This window comes from Rhinatrema bivittatum, chromosome 13 (assembly GCF_901001135.1).
Source record: "Rhinatrema bivittatum chromosome 13, aRhiBiv1.1, whole genome shotgun sequence".
Classification (NCBI taxonomy): Eukaryota; Metazoa; Chordata; class Amphibia; order Gymnophiona; family Rhinatrematidae; genus Rhinatrema; species Rhinatrema bivittatum.
In genome coordinates this window covers 68915553-68940274 of record NC_042627.1, presented here as the reverse complement: position 1 = coordinate 68940274, position 24722 = coordinate 68915553, and the positions used below count along the sequence as shown (strand labels likewise).

At 43.0% G+C, this 24722-nt stretch overlaps 1 protein-coding gene across 1 annotated transcript; it reads right to left on the bottom strand.

Annotated features, from left to right (window-relative positions):
• Positions 1–415: 415 nt before the first annotated feature.
• On the bottom strand, positions 416–24547 carry MRPL46 (mitochondrial ribosomal protein L46). The gene is made up of 4 exons (XM_029574298.1): positions 24291–24547; positions 14613–14808; positions 4855–5028; positions 416–2411 (listed from the first exon to the last, which is right to left on the bottom strand). The coding sequence occupies exons 1-4, from the start codon at positions 24510–24512 to the stop codon at positions 2161–2163; spliced, it is 843 nt and encodes a 280-aa protein (XP_029430158.1). The 5' UTR covers positions 24513–24547; the 3' UTR covers positions 416–2160.
• Positions 24548–24722: the final 175 nt, after the last annotated feature.

Sequence of the window (24722 nt, the reverse complement as noted above, 5' to 3'; positions counted from 1 at the left end):
TACGTATATCTTAATTACTAGTTGCGGATATCCCAAAAAACCAAACCCATTTGGATTTGGAAGTCATTGGTATTTATAATACTAAGGACATTGACAACTCTATAAAATAATTCAGTTTATTGCATTTATTACTAGGCAGTCTAAAATATCCATAAGGCAGAACAGAGAAAACAAGCTCGTGATGTAAGTAAACTCCACACAGGCTTAAAGTAAATTACAAGACAGGCTTTCAGTCGCAACTGAAAATACGGCGTGAAGCCCAAGTTGTGCATGGAAGCTTTCCTGCTGGTCCAGTTCACCACTTCCTCCCATTGTCTTCAAAAGAGTCATTTCTAATAAATAGCAAAAGGGTGCGACATTCACCTTTCTGATGTCAAAACATATTACCACAACTGGAAAAGAGACGCGAGGTAGATTAAATTTTCCAAAAAGGTTTCCTTTATTTCAATGTCATACATCTTTGCCTAGAATAAAATAATTAAAAAAATAAAAGCCTCTTTCTCTCCATGGTACTGTGTTTTCAAAAGGACTCCATAGCTTTAAACAATCTCACTCAGCCTCTAAAACATTCCAATTACGTTGGCGAAGTTCACAGCGTGTTCTGGCACTTTCAGCTCTTAACGAATAATATGGTTAACTGGAAATCAACAACGTGAAACACATTGAGAATGTAGCGTGCCAGAATACCACGTTAAACCTGCCATTACATCTCGTTTTTTTGTCACAGCAGCACAAATTATCCCTCAGGAAAGTGACCCATTTTACGTACTTCCGGAACGCAGTAAGTACTTGTACAATCTGTGTGGCACTGGTAAATCGCAAGAGTAGTTTACATGGTCAGGTTGGAACATCAGTTTTAATTCTGAACCTGTTCATTTATCTTTGCAGACTCTTTTTTTCAATGCACTTTATATATACAGTTGATTGTTTTGCCTTGTTTTTATGGTATTACTAAAAGTTTTTCAATATACTGTATTAATTTTATCTACAGTTTTGGGTGTGTGTGTGTGTGTGTGTGTGTGTGTGTGTGTGAATGACATTCTGGACAGAAAGAAATGAGGGAGATTGATGTGACAAAAATGGAAAGGTTGTGCAGAGCGCAGTGGGATGTCTCTAATTAAATGTTGAGGCTGATTGTCTACTGTCCACTCAGGAGATAAATCAGAATGCATATTAGCCACGTCAATTACCCTGGAGAACCATCAATCTGCAGTCAAAACACTTGCTTCTGAAAATGTACTTTGCTTCATGAAAGCAATACAGTAGTAACAATACTATAAAACTAAGAACCTCAAGAGCAAAACAAATCTAAAATGATCCAAAATCAAAACATTTCACTCTCTCTCTTATTGAAACAAAATGAAATTTCATATAGAAGTATGACCTTTATATTACTTAGGACGCTGACTGCACACTACTGAAGCAAGAATAAATGCCTGACTTGTGCGCAAACTGTTACAAGGATAGGTCACATATTGTATTTTGTGATGCAAATAAATTCCCTCATAACTTGCGTCTTCCTGTGAGTCATAACGTGGAGTCCCAACAGTGTTTCAAAATCTGCATTATTAGTGGAATCTGTTCTAACAATGCTTTGGTGTTCAAGAAGCAAATCAGCATCCTTCTGCACAGCAAGGATGCCGGTCAATGACAATATATACGAGTTTTCATTAACTCCCTTTGTGTAGGTGAAAGCTCAATCAAAAAGTCAAGTTTCTGACAGCTCCGCTCCTTCATCAAGTCAGTGAAGAAACAGCACTTTTAAATTCGGTGTGACCTGTGCTGTTTCCTCATTGACCTGACGACGAGCAGGGCTCTCGAAAGCTAGGCACAGGGGTCTTGAGTTAGCCCAATAAAAGGGCATTCATCTACAGCTTGGGGACTGACCCCCATTTCTAGGTTTTATTTGAAACTTAAATAGGACTGTCAAAGGGTAAATAAAATAGATTTTAAAAGCCTCATTACGTTGAACAAAATGTTTTATTTTACAGCATTATACAAAATATGTAAAAGATTAAAAAAAAAGACAAAACTAAGGAGCGAACGGGTTATTCTTGTGCAGTTTTGATGTCCTCTGTGTTCTGCATGCAAAGTTGGTCATTTCTCGGTGCATGCTCTCCCTTCACGTACGTTTCCTTCCGCAGAGCACAGCTCGTGTCTTCACAGGCCCATTAGAAATTGATTGACTTGAGTTAAATATGCAGGCTTTAAATAGTCCACGAGTTCGTCCTTGCTGACCCAAACATGTTCGCCTTTTCTCTTGGCTCTGGATAGATCTCCACTCTGTAAGAAAGCTTTGAAGAAAAACACTTTGGCTCCCACACTGTCCTCTGTCCTCACGGCCTTCGGGAACTTGTACTTGTAAAACCCACACGGGGCATTTCCCAAGATCTTCGCCTGCATGTGATCTCCTGTACGAGTCGCCGCAAAGCAAGAGGGAGGGGGCAGGGAGAGCAAGAACACCAAGTTAACATTCACTCCGACACAACTGAAGAGCAACAACCAATTAGAAGACCCCGATTACACGCAATTAATGCTCCACAACTGCTTACGGATTTATGATGAAAGAAAAATCAAACTTATGCGACTGCAGCTGGAAAGAGCCGCCACAGCTGTCAAAATTAAGCTCCTCACAATAATGCTGTCCAGTTTGCCCTTCTAAACTACATTTCAAAATCTTTTCCATGCTGAAATTTCTATTCTCGTAATAAAACTCCCTTACAACCACACCAGCTCAGCTTTGCCTCAGTGTTTGAATGCAGAAAATGGTTATTCCCCCTGGACTGCAGCTTTTGGGAGTATTATTTAAAATTCTGCCTGAACAGGATATTACCATTAATGTGTTTCAAGCAAATCATTGCATTCTGCTATTACGAATAGCCCTAAAAACATGTAACGGCTTGGAGGGCTTTTCAACTAGCATCCGCTAAATAAAGACATGCACACGCAGAATGTCTGCATCTCTAGCACAAATTCTTGGATGAAGACAAAACAAAAGCAGTAACCTGAAGTCAAGGGAAGAGTTATTCAAGATCATTAAAACAGGCAAGAAACTCACAGCCATTACTTAGACCGCACTTGTAATAATCTAAGGCTGAGCCATGCAATTTTAGGATGAAACTTGACAACTACTCCCTAAAGTAGACATTCAAAATTCATATTAAAATGACACCAAATCTGAAACAAAATCTCTAAATAGAACAGGACAAACAGCAGGAAACAAAAAAATCGACTTTTCCATTATACTAAAGGATGATTCTAGAGTTATTCTGCTCATTCTTTATAGGGTATACCAGTCGCACAACAGACTGCGCCCATCCTTCATAGTGAGCAGAAGACTGATTTCTAAGATTTAGAAAGAAGAATCTTAGAAATCAGAAACAAGACGCATATACCATCAGCAGGAGTAGAAGAAAATCAAGAAAAACAGGAAAGTAAATCTTTGAATGCCTCAGAATTAATTGAAATGTCTATACAAACTGAGATAAAGGCTAGAGGTACATCATTGGCAACATTTCCCATTCGGGCAGGATAGAAATCTCATTTTGAAATATTTTTTTCAGGAATAGAAATGTTAAATACTACGGGCAAAATATCTGGATCTATCCAGCTATTGTCCGCTCCGCACAGGAGTGGAGAAGAAAGTTCTTGTTAAAGAGGCCTGAAGTATTGAGTCATGGGGCCACAATGGTCTTGAAATATCCCTGTAAATGTTGTGTACGATGCCAAGAAAATAGATATATATTTAATGAACCAGATCAATTAAGAGGTTTCTTAGATGGAAAGGGTTGAAGGGATTAAAGTAAGGGGTATATGCATCATGTGATGGTTTATTCTTTTGTATGTTTAAAGTAAATGGAGCTCCAACATTTCCTGACTATCTTTGTCCCAATATTACCTGTGCTTCAGAGACCAATGTTAAAAATGTTTGTATTTTATTTCCTTTGACATATACTGTAAGTTCTCTTATACTTTGATATATGATATAATATCTGAAATATGCATAAATTTAAAAAAAAAAGACTGATTTCTGTCAAAACCCCTGGATCCAACCAAAAGACTTTTCAGGGTTAAATAATCATCTTTTTAAGGCAGAACTTGCTTGTAGCACATTTCAGTGGATTTTTCTTTTTAACTGAAATTGAAGAAGCAATAAAACTGGAAAAGTCAATGGTCTAAAACTGTACACCTTCTATGCCTGACACTTTCACCTTCAGTTAGGTCAGGCCAATGAAGATGGCATTAAACGGAGCTTCCTCAATCAAATTGCTCACTGTACAATCTAACAGCAAAAGAAACGATGATAAATATTAAAGACAAATAGGTGCAAGATAGATTATGAAGGCATCAGCTCAAAATAGGAAATACTTAAAGACTAATGCCTTTGTATAGTGTTGTGGGTTATACTGCTTGAAGTTCTGCTGAGATTCATTTGTCAGTGCACGACAAATGTCAGGTCTACTCCGTGCGTCTGACAGTGCTTGTCATCAACTCGCCGCCAGCCACCAGGCTTTATACTTTAATTTTAAAAAAGGGGGACTATTCCATCACTTGTGAGAGGATTCTCACAGTGGCTTGAGGCCGAGATCTTGCTGGATGTAATATATTCAGGGCGTTCTAGCGCTTCCAATATTTGCACGTGAGACACGCACTCTAGGTACTACCGGTTCATATACACCGTACGTGCTGGCGAGTAGAAATGATAGATCAGAAAAGTATGAATAGGTGGTATCCATGGCTCTTTCAGTCTGGCTTGATAAAAAGTTTATGTGAAATCTTAAACCAGCCTAATTTTCCTGACCATACTGCAATTAATAATAAAATGCGATCCCATTACCAAAGACAGCGGTTTACCTGAGAGAGCAAACAAAGCTCGCTCCGCCGTCTGCCTCATGGTCTCCCCACTCTGCCAATCCACTTGTGGAAGAAGCCAAACCTCTTCATTACCAATCTTCTCCTTGACCAGCAGCACCAAGTTACTGTCCAGTTTCCTGCTCAGAGACGTCCGGTCATTCTTTTTATCTGCATCTGCAATATCAAATTGGAAAAGAAGATTGAGATACTTTTTTTTGTATGATTCAATAATCAAGTGGGTATTGTATATTCTGCCATAGCACTCCCATCTTTAATGGGTTGGAGAAATTACTACTTACCCAATAATTTCCTTTTCTCTAATGAAGGCAGGCCAATCCCCTCCAGTGGGTTATGCACCTCTGCCAGCAGATGGAGATGGAGTAAGAAGCTGATGTCGGGGCAGGACTATATATCCATGACATCAGCCCACCAGTATTCTCTGGAAAAGCCAAACTGTGGACAAACTGATTAAACTTGAACATGATGATTAACAATCAACCACTTATGTTTCCACCCATCAGGAACACTGAGCTCAGCCAAAAGAAGTAAGGGCTAGAAAGCCACTTACCAGTCTTCAATGAACAGCAAGAACCACACTCTGCAATGTCCACCTCAAAAAGGCTAACCAAAATGTAAACTCCGGCAGCTTAGGGAAGGACAGGGATTGGCCTGCCCTCATTAGAAGAAAAAAGAAATTACTACTTACCTGATAATTTCCTCTCTCTGCATTCAGACAGGCCAATCCCCACCAGTGGGATGTACCAAAGCTAATCCCAAATAGGATTGGAGGCTGCCAGCAGTCCAGTCAATACCGCCCATGCAAATGCAACGTCCTCCCTGGCCCAAACATCCAAGCGGTAATGCTTGGAGAAGATGTGTAAAGATGATCATGTCGCCATTCGGCAAATCTTGGCAGGCAACAAAACTCTTCAAACCCTAACATAGGCTAGAGAAGTAGAAAATGTCCTGGCTTGAAGTAAGGTGGAAATCACAGCAAGCAAATAACCTCGTTTCAACAACTGAGCCCTTTCACCAAACTATTAGACAAAATCAGCTCAGTTCTGCCACAACAGATCCTTCTGAGGTGATAGCCTGAGGGGACTGCCCACCAGCAGTCTCTGCAGATCGGCATACCATGGCCTCCAGGGCCAATATGGCGCCTCCAAAAGGACAGTATTGGTTTGACTTGCAATCTTCTGGATGATCCTTCCGATCAGAGGCCAGGGTGGGAATGCATACAGCAAGGTTCCACAAGGCCACTCCTGAATGAAAACGTTTATGCCCAGTGCTTTTGGGTCCCGCCTGGACTGAAAAATCACCAAACTTTCGTGTTATCGAAGATCGCCAACACGTCTAGGTCAGGGCGGCCCCAGTGGTCCAAAGGAGCTGAAAGGCTTTGTCTGCCAGCTCCCATTCTCCTGGGTCCAAGTTTCTCCTGCTGAGGAAGTCTGCTCTGATATTTTCCTTTCTAGCAATGTGAGAGGCGGTTATGCCTAGATGATGATGCTCCACCCACACCATGAGCGCATCTCTCTCCTCCAACACCTGCTGACTCTTGGTTCCACACTGATGCTTGATATAAGCCACCATCCCTTTGTCTAATATTATTTGGACTGCCCGAGCCTTTAGATGCTCAGCGAACCGCAAGCATGCTCACTGAACCGCCATGCTTTCAATCGGTTGATGCTCCTCGGCATTCCAGCAACCTTACACCATCAACTCCTGACAGTGAGCACCCCCTCCCCTCCTAATCCAGAAGGCTTGCATCTATAGTGAGCACCAACCAATCCGGCATCTCCAGGGATACTCCCCTTCCTGAGATGATCCACCTGCAACCACAAATGTAACTGAGATCTCACCTCCAATGGTAGAAGCAGCCTCACTGCAGAGTCCAGCGACTGCAGGTTCCATCACGAAAGCAATGCAGTAGAAGAGGTCACATATGTGCCCTTGCCCAGGGAACTACTTCCAATGTGGCAGCCATCAACCCCGGGACCTGTAGATAAGACCACAATGACGGGCGAATAGTGTTTGTCAGTGTTCGGATTCAAATAATCAACCTTTGGATTTGAGTCTCCAGCAGAAAGATTCTGCCCTGCTTTGCATCAAAGCGAACGCAGAGATATTCCAAAATTTGAGATGGCTGCAAACTGCTCTTAGCCAGATTACCAGTCTAGCTCCTGCAGCAATGAAACTACCTTGCGAAAAGCCCAGAAACTCTCCTTCCACATTCTTGACTCAAATCAAACAGTCATCAAGATACGGGTGAACCAGAATGTTGTCCTTATGCAAAGCTGCCGCTACCACTACCAGGTCCTTGGAGAAGGTCCTGGGTGCAGTGGCTAGCCCAAAAGACAAGGACTGAAACTGTTAAAGACAATTCATAATGGCAAACCATAGGAACCTCTGTTTCCGGCTAATGGTAAAATGCAGATATGCCTCAGACAGATCCATTATCATGAGGTGCTCCTTGATTGTACTGCCATTATGACAGAGAACATGATTCCATTCTGAAATGAGTGACCCACAAATGACAATCTATTCCCTTGATATCTAGGATGAGCTGAAAGGATCCTTCTTTCTTGTGCTAGACAAAATTAATGGAATAGTGGCCCGTATTTTGCTGTGATTCAGGAATGGGAATCATGGCTTTCAGGTCCAACAGCCTTTGTAATACATAAGAACATAAGAAAATGCCATACTGGGTCAGACCAAGGGTCCATCAAGCCCAGCATCCTGTTTCCAACAGTGGCCAATCCAGGCCATAAGAACCTGGCAAGTACCCAAAAACTAAGTCTATTCCATGTAACCATTGCTAATGGCAGTGGCTATTCTCTAAGTGAACTTAATAGCAGGTAATGGACTTCTCCTCCAAGAACTTATCCAATCCTTTTTTAAACTGCACTAACCACATCCTCTGGCAACAAATTCCAGAGTTTAATTGTGCGTTGGGTAAAAAAGAACTTTCTCCGATTAGTTTTAAATGTGCCCCATGCTAACTTCATGGAGTGCCCCCTAGTCTTTCTACTATCCGAAAGAGTAAATAACCGATTCACATCTACCCGTTCTAGACCTCTCATGATTTTAAACACCTCTATCATATCCCCCCTCAGTCGTCTCTTCTCCAAGCTGAAAAGTCCTAACCTCTTTAGTCTTTCCTCATAGGGGAGTTGTTCCATTCCCCTTATCATTTTGGTAACCCTTCTCTGTACCTTCTCCATCGCAATTATATCTTTTTTGAGATGCGGTGACCAGAACTGTACACAATATTCAAGGTGCGGTCTCACCATGGAGCGATACAGAGGCATTATGACATTTTCCGTTTTATTCTCCATTCCCTTTCTAATAATTCCCAACATTCTGTTTGCTTTTTTGACTGCCGCAGCACACTGTACCGACTATTTCAATGTGTTATCCACTATGACACCTAGATCTCTTTCTTGGGTTGTAGCACCTAATATGGAACCCAACATTGTGTAATTATAGCATGGGTTATTTTTCCCTATATGCATCACCTTGCACTTGTCCACATTAAATTTCATCTGCCATTTGGATGCCCAATTTTCCAGTCTCACAAGGTCTTCCTGCAATTTATCACAATCTGCTTGTGGTTTAACTACTCTGAACAATTTTGTGTCATCTGCAAATTTGATTATCTCAGTCGTCGTATTTCTTTCCAGATCATTAATAAATATATTGAAAAGTAAGGGTCCCAATACAGATCCCTGAGGCACTCCACTGTCCACTCCCTTCCACTGAGAAAATTGCCCATTTAATCCTACTCTCTGTTTCCTGTCTTTTAGCCAGTTTGCAATCCACGAAAGGACATCGCCACCTATCCCATGACTTTTTACTTTTCCTAGAAGCCTCTCATGAGGAACTTTGTCAAACGCCTTCTGAAAATCCAAGTATACTATATCTACCGGTTCACCTTTATCCACATGTTTATTAACTCCTTCAAAAAAGTGAAGCAGATTTGTGAGGCAAGACTTGCCCTGGGTAAAGCCATGCTGACTTTGTTCCATTAAACCATGTCTTTCTATATGTTCTGTGATTTTGATGTTTGGTTCGTACATGCACCAGAGGAGCATGCTACCCTATTCTGAAGGGAATTGCATGGAGAAATCATAAAGGTATTAAGAGAAATGCGAAGAAAGTTTACAGCATATCCATCTCGATCCACTTCGAAGACCCATTGATCTGAAGTAATTTGGACCCACCTGTGACAGAAACAAGATAGGCACCCACATATCTCCTGCCCTAACAGGTCAGTCTGCAAATCTTCATCGAGAAGAGCGAGGGGCTCCACTTCTACAGCATGCATCCTTGTGAGGCCTTCAGGGGCAAAAGGACAGAGGCCTACTGAAGGGACAGGACCTATAGGAAAAAAACTCCCCTACAAGGACAAAAATCACCGATGGTCTCGAGGACGGCCTCTTGCCTAAAAAGTAAGAGAGATTTGGGTTTCCCTCCTATTTATTTGCCATTTTTTCCAACTCACTGCCAAACAAAAGCGAAGCCTTGAAAAGCAGCTTGGTGAGACTGGACTTAGAAATAGTATCTGCTGTCCAGCTGAGCAGCCACAGCTGCCATCTAGCCGCTGTAACAGAAGTAACTCCTCTGGTGCATGTACGAACCAGGTCATAGCCCGCATCAGCTAAAGCAGCAGCCCCCTGGCTCTACCACAGGTCAGCTATCCAAAATGGTGCTGCCAGTCTTGAGAAAGATGCAAGGTAACGAATTACTAGCGCACAAGAAGCAATTTGCAAATTCATTGTCACTGCCTCAAAGACTTGCTTAAGGATAGCCTCAATCCTCCTATCCTGAGCATCCTTAAGAGCTGCTCCTCCTTCCACTGGGATGATGGTTTTTTTAAGTGACAGAACACACCAAAGCATTCACCTTTAGGAAACGCAACTGTTCTCTAGCCTGCACATCCAAGGGATATAAACCCGCCAAGGCACGCCTCTCCCCTTTAAAGGTTGCTTCTGACACACTCCATTCAAGGCCAATCAACTCTTGAATCACATTCAGGAGAGGAAAGAAACATGAAGCCTTGCATAGAGTGACCAATATGGGGTCCTTCTTCTGCGTACCCGAGTAATCAACTCCAGCCACTCCGAGGGTCTTCAAAGTCTGAGAGATCAGGCTTGGCAACTCATCTCTATGAAAGAAACCAAGAAGAGTTCTATTTGGATCCAAATTTGGGGTAACCTCCCCTTCCTCAACAGGGGGAGCCACCACCATCATCATCAGTGTCATCTTGATCCACATCCATTTGAACCTTGTCAGGTCATGCTGCACTACAGCGCTTGCCCCTGGTGGCAGACAAAGAGGAATTCTGAGCGCACAGAGCTCAACTAGTAGTTATTGTCAATTCAGACAAACACCCCTGTAGAAAGGTCTGTATTCCTGGAAGAACGCCACCCAGGAAGAGGAAGCTGGCTCCATACCAGGTCTCCCCTGAAGACTCAGCCAATGGATCAAACGAAGGAGGGGACACCCATGTCATGTTGCCTTCGGTCCCACTCCCCTCAGACTTAGGGGATGGACCATATAGTCGGTAAAATCAGTAGGAAGCAAATCCCCATGAGCATCCAGCGAGCGCTGACATAGGCTTGCAGAAAGCTCTGACTGAATCGCCGTGATGTGGCATGCAGTACAAATAGATAAGCACTTAGATTTCTTTGAAACCTGCACCATGGTTGTAATGCACACAATATAGATATATAGGCACATATCCAGCTAGATGTACAAAGCGTGTGCCCAGGTACACGCACAAAAGAAACATGCACAAACTAGGTGCACAAAATGTGCATCCAGAAAGGACACCCAAACTGGACACACACAGTATGCATCCAGAAGAAATGTTCAGCCTTACAAGCACCCAAAAGGAGACGTGAAGGTAGACGCACAGTGAGGTACACAGGCACATGCCTTCAACACACAATAAAACTTGTGAACTAGCTGTCACAGTCTACCATGTGCCAAAAAAGAGAAGCCTAAGAGTGGGGCCTAGCCAAAAGGCTGCTCAACCCACCTGCCTGACCTGCCTCCACACCTCACCGAACTCCTCAGAACGTGAGTGGGTGAAGTCAAAAGCCGAGGAGATAGACCTGGTAGGAAGAATCCTCAGTAAAGAGTTCTCCTCCTTTTTTTTTTTTTTAAACAAAGTAAAATCTTTTACCTGAGCTCAGCAATTTTTTTTTTTAAACAGGCAATCCCCAGTAGGGAAAAGCATGTCCACTAGCTGCTGGAGACGAAGAATAAAGGTGGGCTGATGTTGGGAAAAGACTGTATATCCGTGACATCAGCTTCTTACTCCATCTCCATCTGCTGGCAGAGGTGCATAACCCACTGGTAGGGACTGGCCTGCCAGAATGCAGAGGAATATTCATTTCCCCTATGGCAGAGAGAACAGGAGTCAGGGCCTTTTCTGTGCACACTGCAATTTTACAAATGATCATGATGGTGGTGGTGGTGGGCAGAGGCAGGAAGGGAGTTAATTTTAATAGTTGATGAGAAATATTCCATCGCTGCAGCTGGATGTATCATTCAGGCCAAAAAAAAAAGGACAGGAGCAACATCTAAATATCTCAAGAGTATTAACGCACAAGCAGCAAGCATTTTTTTTGTGGCAGAGATGTTCTAGAGTAAGGACATGACAAGAGGATGAAGAACTTTATGGTGGGGTGGTGGATACACAGAACAGCATCATAGCAAAGGTGATGGGGAAAAAACTTCAAAGAAGGATTTTCAACAGTAATTCAGAAGAGATAAAATTAGCAATCGGGTGAACCCTGGAATACTGTAGTAATTAACTAAAAGGGGAAGATTAGAAGATTTTAACAGTATCTGCTATTGATTTCTATATTGCCAGTATTATAAGGGATGAGTGTATCTTTAGGGATACTGATCACTGAAGGGCTTTGTCTAGTGTTGTCGTAGTCTTATAATAGTTGAATCAAAAGCCTTTTAGCTCTCTTGGGTCCCTGTCCTCCAGAACCTCATTTGAATTTCTGGGGTTTTCTATAAACTTGCCACATAAATTGCCAACGTAACACATCACGCGTGCATCCGCTCCATGTGGCAGATCATAAAAAACCTGGAGGTTTTTTTGTTTTTTTTAAAAGAACGTCAAGAGCTCCGCAAACTCCCTTTCGGGGGCAGCAGGGCCAAGATGTTGAGAAACGCTCTTTATAAAATATTGCCACTGGCTTTATTAGCAGAAGCTAAAGAAAATAAAGTGACATATGAACTGCCATACTGGTTCACATCGAGGACCCATCAAGCCCAATATCCACTTCCCAATAGTGGTCAAAGCAGGTCACAAGTACCTGACAGGATCTACCTTATAAATGGGCTCTGACCGACGGCCCGCAAATGCGCAGTAGAGACCAGCTCTACCGCGCATGTGCGGGCGAGCACGTCGGTCTGAGCCAGCGTCAGAAAGAAAAAAAATAGCGGCGTCCAGTGGCAGCAGAGGGCGGCGGCGGCGGTACCGGCAGCGGGCGGCGACGGCGGTAGCAGGCGGCGGCGGAGGTAGCGAGTGGTGGCGACGGCGGGCGGTGGTAGCGGCCAGTAGCGAGGGAGGGAGAAGAGAGAGAGAGGGAGGGACGTACTGAGTGGGAGGGAGGGACGGAGAGAGAGAGTGGGAGGGAGTGACTGAGTGAGAGGGAGGGACTGAGGGGGAGGGACTGAGTGAGAGGGAGGGAGTGGGACTGAGTGAGAGGGAGAGGGAGGGACTGAGGGGGAGGGACTGAGGGGGAGGGAGGGAGTGGGACTGAGTGAGAGGGAGAGGGGGGACTGAGTGAGAGGGAGTGGGACTGAGGGAGGGAGTGGGACTGGGAGAGAGAGGGAGGGAGTGGGACTGAGGGAGAGTGAGTGGGACTGAGTGAGTGAGAGGGAGGGAGAGAGGGGGGAGGGAGTGACTGAGTGAGAGGGAGGGACTGAGTGGGAGGGAGGGATTGGGTGAGGGGGAGGGACTGGGGGGGACTGAGTGAGAGGGAGGGAGTGGGACTGAGGGAGGGAGTGGGACTGAGGGAGAGGGAGGGAGTGGGGACTGAGTGAGACTGAGTGAGTGAGAGGGAGGGAGTGAGTGAGACTGAGTGGGAGGGAGGGACTGAGTGAGAGGGGAGGGAGGGTGGGGAGGAGTGGGTGAGGGAGGGAGGTAGGGGGTGGTGAAGAGTGAGGGGAGAGAGAAAGAGGGGGAGGTGAGAGACAGAGGGATGTAGCCCGTTTTAACGGGCTTAACGGCTTGTCCCAAATAAATCGATTCTATTCTGCTTGCACCCAGAGATAAGCAGTGGCTTTCCCCAAGTCTACCTGGTTAGTAACAGTTTATGGACTTTTTGCCTCAAGAACCTGCCCAAACCTTTTTAAAAACCAGCTACACTACCTGACTTTACCACATTCGTCTGCAATGAATTCCAGAGCTTAATTGTGCTTAGTAACTTCATGGAGTGTCTGCCTAAGTCTTTTTATTTTTTGAAAGCATAAACAACTGATTTGCGTTTTACCTGCTCCACTCCACTCATGGTTTTATAGATCTCCATCATATTTCCCCTCAGTTGTCTCTTCAAGCTCAAGAGCTCTAACCTCTTTAGCCTTTCCTTTCAGGCCAATACAGTACACTGTTAACCGGCATTTGGACGTCCGTTTTCGACGCACTAGCTTTACCCCTTATTCAGTAAGGAGTAATAGCGCGTCAAATGCGCGACCAACCCCCTGAGACTAATAGCACCCACAACATGCAAATGCATGTTGATGGCCCTATTAGTCATTCCCGCACGATACAGTAAGTAAAATGTGCAGCCAAGGCACACATTTTACTTTAAGAAATTAGCGCCTACCCAAAGGTAAGGCGTTAATTTCTGCCGGCGCCGGGGAAGTGCACAAAAAAGCAGCAAAAACTGCTTTTCTGTGCACCCTCCAACTTAATATCATGGCGATATTAAGTCGGAGGTCCCAAAAGTTAAAAACAAAAGTAAAAAATAAAAAAAATTTAAAAGCAGCCCACGGCTCACGGGTTGAAAACCAGACGCTCAATTTTGCCGGCGTCCGGTTTCCGAACCCATGGCTGTCAGCAGGCTCGAGAACCAACGCCGGCAAAATTGAGCGTCGGCTGTCAAACCCGCTGACAGCCGCCACTCCTGTCAAAAAAGAGGCGCTAGGGACGCGCTAGTGTCCCTAGCGCCTCTTTTTACCACGGGCCCTAATTTAAATATTTTGGTTTACTGAATCGCGCGTACAGGACACTGGCCTGTGCTCGCCCGCGAACTTTACTGTATCGGCCTGTTAGAGAGGAACCATTCCATCCCCTTTATCATTTTGGGTGCCCTTCTCTGTACCTTTTCCAGTTCCACTATATCTTTTTTGAGATGCAGCATCCAGAATTGCACACAGTAATCTAGATGCAGTCGCACCTTGGAGAAAGAGAGGTATTACGATATTCTCCATTTTATTCTCCATTCCTCTCCTAATAATTCTTAACATTGACTGCTTTTTTGACTATCACCATACACTGAGACAAGGATTTCAACATATATTCCCTACAATGACACCTAGATACTTTTCCTGGGTGCTGACTCCTAACATCATTTAACTACAGTCTGGATTAATTTTGAACTAAAAAGGATTTTGTACTAAAAGCAGATGGCCTACTGTTTAACAAATCATCAACAGCAGACTAATGGATGTGGATATTATCTCTACTTATTAAACTCACCATACCACATAACTTGAAAAATTATAGCAACCTGTAATACGAGGGGCGGTTTGGAATAGTTTGAATTTTTGTTCCCATATATCCTCCAGATCTTCTGCCATCACAATGTCTTGTGCACCATCTTCCTCATCAGAGTCATAATTCTCAGACTGTTTCCTCTGGAGCCATGCTTTATCCTCCTTTAGACGGACTTCATGGTCTGAATACAAACTTTTCTCTAGCTCCATCTGTAAAAAAAACACCAGACAAAGATCTTTTAAGAGACTAACAACGAACTTTTTGTGGGTTTTGAGAACCACAGCCCACGTCTCAAAATGTCTTTCCACAGAACAGTTATGAATAGGCGAGTCCACATGCTACAAACTAGGTGAAAGGAAGACAAGAAATGTGTGGTCTCAACAGCCCATGTAATTCTTCTGTTGGACCAATAAAAATAGCATCTCAACCTGCAAAGAATCCAAGTTGTCCTACAAGAAACTCTTGACATTTATTTTGATGAATTCTTTTGTGTTGGTTTCATTGTCCTTTTGCAGATTCCGAAGGTAAACTAGTTAAACGGTCACCTGCGCTAAATTGCTTAGTGCTGGATATCACTGGGACAGCTGGCGGGTCCTACAGTGGGGGATAAGCTGGTGTGCAGCAAAAGCTTACCCACTAGCACAGTAAAACATCGGTGTGCCAAATCCCTGGTGAATATGTACGCACTAAGCAGAGCAAGATCAAGAGGAAGGACAGCTTGGGCTACCCACTAAGGTCAACGATGTGGCTACTAGAAAACCAGAATCTTGGTAGTCTTATAAGCCAATGAAAATGGAGAATATGAGCTACTGGGACCATATTGGCCCCCGTCTTCAGATGGGATTACAAAGCTGAAGGAAGGAAACACTTACTGTATATCTAGGTATCTCCCTACCTGACTCATCTGGAAGACTTCTACCTAGATAATCCCCATTCCCACTTCATTTTCTAACAAATGCTTCCTTCCTTCAGCTCTTTCTGATCACATACCACAAACATTCCTAGATTCCTTTAGCAGAACTTCTACGACTGCTGCTAGATCCAACTGCACAGCCAAAATGCCAAGAAGCAGAAAGTTTGGTTCTCATACAAAGATGATGGTGGTCCTAATAATCCCAAAATAAAAAAATGGGGAATAGACAATCCGCTATATACCATCGAAAAGTTGTGCAAAGAACAGGGTCTTTTTTATAAATAATAAAGAGCTAAGGGTGCCAGCATGCCCTACTGTAAACAGGCTGCCAGGTCTAATCAATCACTCACCCCAATTGCTCAAAATAACACACTATTTGTGGACAAACAATAGTTTTTAAAGTAAATAGAAATAAGGCACAACAGTTCTAAAATTGTAAACATTGAGTCCAATATTTAAGGTTCTCTGAAATAGAAGGTATACTGAGCATAACACCAAAGAAAGAAATATTCTCTCATACTAACATACATATTCTCACTTCAAATGTGAGAGAAGAGACGGATTTGCTTAAATTTAGGAAAGTTTTAAAAACACGTTTGACGAAAGAATGTTTTTATAGGTTGTATTGTTACTTTATTTTATTAATTTTAAGTTTATTTTAAATGTTGTTGTATAAATTGCTCAAATTCATGGTGTAAATTGCTTAGGAAGATGTATTCTGTTAGGCGACACATAAATGATTTTTAAATAAATAAATACTGTGATAAGGGGATACCATAATGGATTGGCAATTCACAGTGTTGTCCATAGGAATGTTATTCCCATGGGATGGGATGGGACGGGACGGCACACATTTGTATTTCCCATGGTAGTCGATACTTGATATTGTAAAATAAATGTAGGCTGAAATTTGCAGTTGCGTAAGTGCAACAAAATAGAATTCATTCATCATCTATGTAACTGCATGGTGCTATGAGAAGGATTTAATAAATTTTGTCGTTTTGCATGTCTCTTTGTACATGTAGTCCTATTTAGTAGACACTAAATGTAAACTTTCATAAATTTAATAATTTTATTTGAACTGTATTCCATATTAATATTGTAATGGGAATCCCATGGGATGGGATGGGATGGGATGGGACAGGCATAAATTGCCATGGGATGGGATAGAAAAATATGTCCCATGGACAAGCCTGGCAATTCATGTTAACTCCAAGGACTCGCTCTATCAAACTGACATTTTTATATGAGAGATCACATGCTTATAGAAATCCATGCTTTATTTATTTATTTTTATATACCGACATTCGATCTGAGATATCACATCGGTTTACATTCAGGTACTGTAGGTATTTCCCTATCCCCAGAGGGCTTACAATCTAAGTGACTTGCCCAAGGTCACAAGGAGCGACAGCAGGACTCGAACGCTGGTCTCCTGGTTCATAGTCCACTGCTCTAACCACTAGGCTATTCTTCCTCCCTATATGCTCATTATTTACTGTAGCTGAAAGTCACTCATTAGACAACGTGTTCATAAAAAAAAATATAGGGGTGTCTTTCTAAACTAAAACACAAGTATTCTATATAAGCAGCTCTGAGATGTTTTTATTAAACTGTTTCAGCAAGAAACAGAAACGCATGGATTACAATTTCGAGGGGAAAATAACCTTCACCATTCCAAAAAGAGTAATGAATGTGAATGGATATAATATTGAAGTACCGTTTCAGTCTGCCCTCGGGACTGGCTTTATTAAACAGAGGATAATGTGGCTCTCTCAGTAAATTGCTCACAAAAAAAAAAAACAGAATGCAACTTAGCTGAACTAAATAGTGTCACAGGATTATTAAGTGAAAGAAAGACTTTATGCCAAATCAACTCTATTTTAAAGTGGCACAGAGAGCGGTCTGAGCGACAGATCGCCTTTAAATAAAACAGCTTCCCTTCAGTATAGGATCTCGCTATTAGACATTTGAGCATCCACAGCATACTCAGGAATAAATTAGAAATATTGATTTTTTTTTTTTTGTTTCTAGGCTCCCTCTTATGTAACCTAAATGCCTTTAGTCTCGGCAGCATGATTACTCACTGTTCCCAAACCATCTTTCCTTGTAACAAACGACCAACAAAGTAATGAAAACGAGCTGCATCATTAGTTTTGGAATGTTTAACCCATTTTTCTCTCCAATCAATTGTTTTAGCCCACATTGGCCTGAAACGCCACACAAGAGGCCACGCTCCCCATACAACTATTTTAGAAGAAAAGCCATCAAGTATTCAGTAGTAAATTGTATTTATTTCCAAGTTCAACACCAAAAACAAAAACAGAGCGTGCAGCTAACCTAAGAGATCATCATAAGGAGCTCTGAAGCATTCGCTATACAGCTGTTCCATGCCCGGTCATAGGAACTCTTACGTAAACCGAGCTCACTTCTTTATTGTAATAGGTCTCTATTAAAAGTCGAACGTTTCAAAGCTTCTTACTGTGATGTTTAACCTTGGTTTTCCTTTTTTCAAGTTTGTTTTTCACTAAAGCATATTTGCTTGATGGCCCCTTCTTGTATGGGAACATGGCTACTTGTGTAGTGTTTCAGGCTAACATCTTCAACCTTGGGTTTTTATTTCCAAGTTGACACATACAGCTCAAAGCATTTGAATGGACTAAGTGATTAAACAAATTTCAGTTCTTTTCAATAGGAAGCCTCAGTATTCAACTGTGCAACTCTCTCTCTCTCTCTAACTGGGTGCCATTGGAAAATCAACTAAAATGCCAGTAAGCCGGACCAGCTCTAAGGCAAGTGGCACTTCCTGCCCTCCTCCCAATAATACACACACACACACCAGCATTTTGTCTCCGACAGTGGCCAGTCCGGGTCACAAGTATTCATCAGATCCCCAATAGTCAATTTATTCCTTGTATCTCACTCTCCGGGATAAGCGCTGGCCTTCCCAAGTCTTCCTGGCTAATAACTGTTTATAGCCTCTTCCTTCAAGAACTTGTCCAATCCTCTTTTGAACCCCACTATGTTAGCTGCTTTGACCATATCCTCTGGGAATCAATTCCATAGCTTGATTGGGCGCTGAATGAAAAAAATATTTCCTATGATTTATTTTAAATCTGCCAGTTACTGGCGTCATGGAGTATCCCTTAGTCCTAGTGTTTGAAAGGGTAAGTAACCGCTCCCTACCCCACTCATGATTTTATAAAACTCTATCGTATCTATGTCCGCTATATCTTTTTTGGGATGGGGCAACCAGAACTGCACATAATACTCATGGTACGGTCAAACCATGGATCTATACAAAGGCACTGTGATATTCTCAGTTTTCTTCTCCATTCCTTTCCAAATAATTCCTATCATTCTATTTGCCTTTTTGACTACCGCCACACACTGAGCTGAAGATTTCAAGGTATTGTCCGCAAGGACTCCGAGTGGTTGTGACTCCTACATGGAGCCCAGCATCATGTACCTTTAGTTGGATTTTTTTCCTTCCGTGCATTACTTTGCACTTGCCCATATTAAATTGCATCTGCCATTCAGAAGCCCAGTCTCATAAGGTCCTCACAATCCACTGGCATTTTACAACATTTTTTCAAGTTGTTGTCATCCGCAAGTTTGGTCACCGCACTCATCATTTATGAATATAAGGGTAGATTTTTAAAAGACTGCCGCATGCAAAAACCAGGAGATACACGCGTAGCCAGGCTGGGCACGCACCAAAAAAATGGCCCAGCTACGCACGTATCTCCTGGTACGCGCGGAAGTAGCGGCCATTAGTCCATGACCCAGGGAGTTTCTTTTCCAAGCTAAGCAAATGTTTGTCCAGTTTAGAGAGAGAGGGTACCCATATGGCATTCTTTAAAAAGTGTTTAAACAGGCTTTATATATTAATCGGGAATTACTTTTTATCCTGCAGTCACGTTCGTCTGATGGGTATATAACCATTCTCATCTCGCACACGTGAGATTACCTCCATCATAAGCCGTCACTGGCCTTTGCTTTCATTCCATAAGGTCTTTGACTATCCTCTTAGATTTACATTCCATCGTGGTAATAATCTCCGGGATTAACTTGTTCATTCTGAGTTACGCATGCTCCCTCTAGTGGCCCCTTTTCTTAGGGGCATCAACCTTGTGGGCGCTGTTCAGTCTGCTCCCTCTTCCCTTTCATGTTTTGAACATCCGGTCACTAAAAAAACTGTACCCTCTAAGATTTTCCACTACCTGCTTGTCCACAGGAGTGGTTTAAATTATCAACTGTCCCTGTCAAAAGATATACGTAGGAAAAACTACACGTATGATTAAGACAAGATTAATTGAAGATCGGTCTAGCATCAATAACCATCGCGAAATGCTCTCCTAGTTACACATTGGGATTCACAGTCCCACTCTGTACACGATCTTAGATTCTTTGTTATTGACATGTTACTCCCTCCACTACGAGGGGGGAATTTTTCATAAATGCTCATTCAGAAAGAAGAGAAAAGGATATATAATCTTGATAGTCTCACGCTGAATGGTCTCAATAATGAAACCGAGTGGAGTTATTTTGTTTGACTTATTGTCATCTATGTTGCTAGACTTATTACTATCTCCTGTCCCTTTCCAGTCTTGCGTTGTGACATTTAACCTTCATTCTGATATACATTTATTTGATTGGTCACTTCTGCTTGCACTAGACATATCTGATTGGATGCCTGTTTTCACACCTTTTTGGCAGCATCTTTAAATAGTTCTTCAGGATCCTAAGTTTTGCGCTCCCTGTATACCTATATCAATGATATTTAAGGTATGTACTCATTGTGACTGTATTGGAAGAATCCCATCGTTATTTGGTCCTGTTTTAAGTTAAATTAGTTACTTAATTTTCAGATTTGATACTTCTGTATTATTGTCTATCCCGATGCAGTCTTTCGGTGAAACACGGGGTCCGTGTCAGGGGACCCACTCGAAGTAGTATTTGTTCCATGAGACAGTGGAGTTGCCGTACCAACTAAAATTTGGTGTAAACACATGGTGATAAGTGATTATGGACTTTTCCTCCAGGAACCTGTCCAAACTTTTTTAAACCCAGTTTCTTCCAGGTTTTACTAAAGTCCTTGCCACCAAAAGTATCAGAGAATACACATGCTGGAAATCCTTCCCCCAAAGAAGGGAGAAGGCATCTAACTCTAATCTGCTTTCTGATCGCCTTCTGGAGCAAAAGCCCGTCACCTTCCTCTCTAAGCTGTTGTGTTCACCACTGAAGAAACTGACTCAGGAAGCACTCCTGAGAGTCTAGCTGCAACTCAGCTTGTCTGCTAAGCCTGCCAGATAAGTGGCTCTTATTCAGATTCCATGGTCTGACAGCTTCCCAAAAAATCAAGTCCTTCCCTGCTTATTCACATTATCAGTGTGAATTAGGATTATCTTATTGGCCACCTGACTTCTGAAAACCATACAGCATAGCCTACAGTCCATAACTACAGGAGGTTGATGTGGAACCTTTTCTCCTGAAGACACCAGCGGGCCCTGGATGAGGAGTCCATTTAGGCCAGTTCCCAAGCCCAGTTGGAAACATCTGTGGTCAGGACAATCGAAGAAGGCTGAATTTGAAAGGATATGTTCTTGATCAAATTGAAATGGGAAAGCTATCAAGATAAGGAGATTCCGAGCTTCTCTGGTACACTGATGCATTCCTAGAGTCCTTGAGTTGCTTAATTCTACTGAGACTTTAAAGTCCATTGCACTGGTCTCATATGCAATTGTACTATGGGTATAATGTGAACCACTGAGGCCCAACCTTCTCAGCATGGTCCAAGGCTTCTGACTGCTGACTTTCTATCACTCCCTCCAGGACCTCAGAAGATGGTTGTGATGCATGGCTTGGACAGGAAAGTGCTAACTTCCAGGTACAATTGCTTTGGGGGTCAAAGAAGATCCTCCAGAATCCCCCTATTCTCAGGGGGATTCTGGAGGATCTCATTAGTCTGAGCTCGCACTCAGACTAATGCTTGGTGCGAGCAAGATTTCGCTCATCTCTTGAACTAAAGGAGGGCTTCCTTTGTCGCTTCCATGCCACGAGCAGTTGGTGCAGCTCCCTGGTCCTTTGCCTTCATGCTGGTTTTATGGATCTGGTCTTTCTGAACTCGGCAAAATCATTCTTGAGGCTAATCTTGTGGTATTTAATTGCCCCTTGCAGACAGCCTGGAACAAATACTATAAAGGGTTGAATCATGTTCCCTTCCCACATATTTGAAGCAGATTTCATGGTCCATAGGGAATATCTTCCATCTGCACTTGGGACAAAACTGGAAACCACTGGCATAATCAATGTGAAATCCAAAGATGACATTTCTACTCAGAATAGACAATCCGACAAAGAAACGGTCAGATAATCTGTCACAGGGAGCCGGGGCCTAAAAAGGAGGCCAACGCGATTGTTGAAGACAAGAAAGGTTGAATTTGCCACAAAAATCTGGCAAGGGAAAATCCATGAGGATACAAACACTTTCCATGGCATACTGCTAGCTGAAAAATAAAAGGACAAAAGAGATGACGAAAGTCTAGGACTGGAAGGGCTGCAGCTCTTATAAAAATATCTGTTCTACAGTGCAGAAAAAAAAAAAGCAAGCTGAGGCCCACTTTATGGCAGAGTAGTAATTATCGCACATGCCCAGAAGTGTTTTCCCAACGTGTGTGAAAAAGCTCGACAAAAGGTTTGATCATCAACAACTGGGTACATCATTCATTTGCAAGAGTGGCGATTCACCTCATCGTGGAAAAGGGAACAAACCAAAGCTGAACGTATGGATGAGCCCATCAACCACTATGCTAGTTTACCAGCAAGTCACTATCTTTTTCCCATTTAGAAGCATCCAGTCAAAGAGATATTTTCGTCAGACAGACTATGATAGGACTGGTCATTAAACAGACATGACAGCTATTATATAATTTGTATAATCTTCTGCAATGCCTGCGCCAGTGACCCCCTACACAATTAATATCTATTCACACCATACAATTACAAACCTTACAATTCACCTTCACCCTTTGTGATGTTCTCAAAAGGCTGGGGGGGTGACCTGTTTTTGATTTAATTTTCATTACTGTCTCCATAGGCTTATTATGACTAATAGCCATGATTAGTGACTTTCTATTTCATTAGTAGCTCAGCAGATTGAAACATGGACAGCTAGACAGCTGAAATCCTGAGCACTAGTTCATCAGGGCAAGTAGGATTTCTTATTTGGAGACGGACTGCAAGGGGCTAAAGCATATATAAGCCTGCAGTGGCTCTTGCATCAGAAGTCTTCCCATGGTCCCGGAAATTTTGGGGTTGGGGGCTAGGAAAGGAATGGAGAATGAGAGTTGTTGATATGAGAAGGAAATAAAGGTTTTGAAGCAGCGATACAAATGACAGATTACTACTACCTAGTTTTACAGAGCTACTACAGGGCTCGACAAACTTCTAGCACCAGGTCTGTACTCTGGTTAGCTTTATCTTCTACACTTAGTATTTACAAATACAATTTATAAAATTCAATTTGATATATTTGGGGGGGAAGAGTGATGGGAGAGCACATCTTTAAGATGCCTATGGAAGGGGAATGAATAAAAGATGAGCACATAGAAGACAGAAAGAAGGTAGGAGTCAGAGGGCAACAGGCTAGAGGAAAGGGAAGCGTGGAACTAAGAAAGTGGGGGTAAGAAGATGCATAATGGGAGAGGAGAATATGTGGAAATCCAAACAATAGATAGGAGAGTGAGTGTTAATGTGAAGATGGAAGGTATGTATGAATTCCCCTACACTATTATCCAGTGCTCTGCAGGAAGCAGATCACATCTAGAAGCCTACACAGGGTTCATCTTGGCCAATTGGCTTTTGAGAATTTGATCTGTCTCCCAAGTTTCAGCAAAACTGAAGCAGCCTTGGTATACAGTAAATCAATTACATGCATCTTGATTCATTAGTAAGCTTAAGTTAAGATTAGGACTCAGGAAAGGACCCTTGGAGTCATAGTGGGCAATATGTTGAAATCCTCTGCACAGTGCACAACAGCAGAAATAAAGGCAGAATGTCAGGAATTATGTGAAGGATAACAGAAAACATAAGAACAAGTATCACAGGGCATCCATATGGATCTATGGTATAACCACACCTTGAGTATTCTGAAGAACTGCTCCATTAATTATTGGCCAATTAGACAAGGGGATCGACACTTCTTACCATCTGAGAATCAGTGAGCAACAGGGATCTGCTGGGTACTTCCCAGTAGCCCGGACTGGTTGCTGTCTGAACCAGCATGGCGCTTCTTATGCCCTTAAGTTTTTGTGACCGTCAATAGTTATAATAATAGAAAACCTCTATTATTTAATAAATGATACTGCTCAAGTGCCTGGAAACAAATGATGTGGGCATAAAGGGCAGTTAACTATATAAATATCAGTCTGGCATCCTTCCAATGAGGCGCTGCAGGAATCTCCCTGACACAAGCTCTGCTGACAGTGCTAGCAGTTTACCAGTCTCGGGAGTGGTCAGCACCTGACGGATCATCCACGGCTCACCAAAAATACAACTAAAGTCACAAGAAAAAAAAAAATCTACAGCGGAAAACTGAAGCAAAATAACACGGAAGTCATTATCGGTCTCTGCACCGGCAAACCGTGCATCCCAAATCCCTGCTCCCTACACCGCGTTTACCCGCTTACAAAGTCTCACTGCACGAGGAGGTCGCGCTTTGGGGCTCCTCCTGCTGCCGGCTTTGCCGAGCCGCCTCCCGCATGGGGGGGACTTTACCTGCCCCAGAAGCTCAGCCATCTCCTCCTGGATGGGGGTCTTCGCCTTGGACACCGCGGCCGACCTCTGGAGGCACACCGCCGCCAGCAGCCGCCACGGGGATCGGCGGCTCTCCGCCTCGCCTGCAAAGCGCCGAGACGCGGAGGCGGCCACGCTCAGCACCGGAAACCACCGCCGCCGCATGACGGCACAGGACAGAAGCCTCCGCAAGGGCGCCGACATGTTGGCGGGGAAAAAAAAAAAAAACCCCCAACAACCGGCAGCCCTGCGCTAACACCACGTCCTGGGGGACTGCGCCATTCCACGTTATTCTTGGGGGAGCGCGGGGCGTCTTTTCCTCAAAATGGGTACAGAAAAAGATTCGCTGCGCGCTCTAAATACATTGATGGAAATTATTGTAATTACCATGTATTCATCTGCCATCAATAGGTA

Excerpts from the sequence above, each read along its gene's own strand:
- MRPL46 (XM_029574298.1), bottom strand. The coding sequence starts at position 24,512 with ATGTCGGCGCCCTTGCGGAGGCTTCTGTCCTGTGCCGTCATGCGGCGG. Across the intron at positions 14,809-24,290 it reads TGGCTGAGCTTCTGGGGCAG|ATGGAGCTAGAGAAAAGTTT; the intron begins GTAAAGTCCCCC and ends TTTTTTTTACAG. Across the intron at positions 5,029-14,612 it reads AACCGCCCCTCGTATTACAG|ATGCAGATAAAAAGAATGAC; the intron begins GTTGCTATAATT and ends TTGATATTGCAG.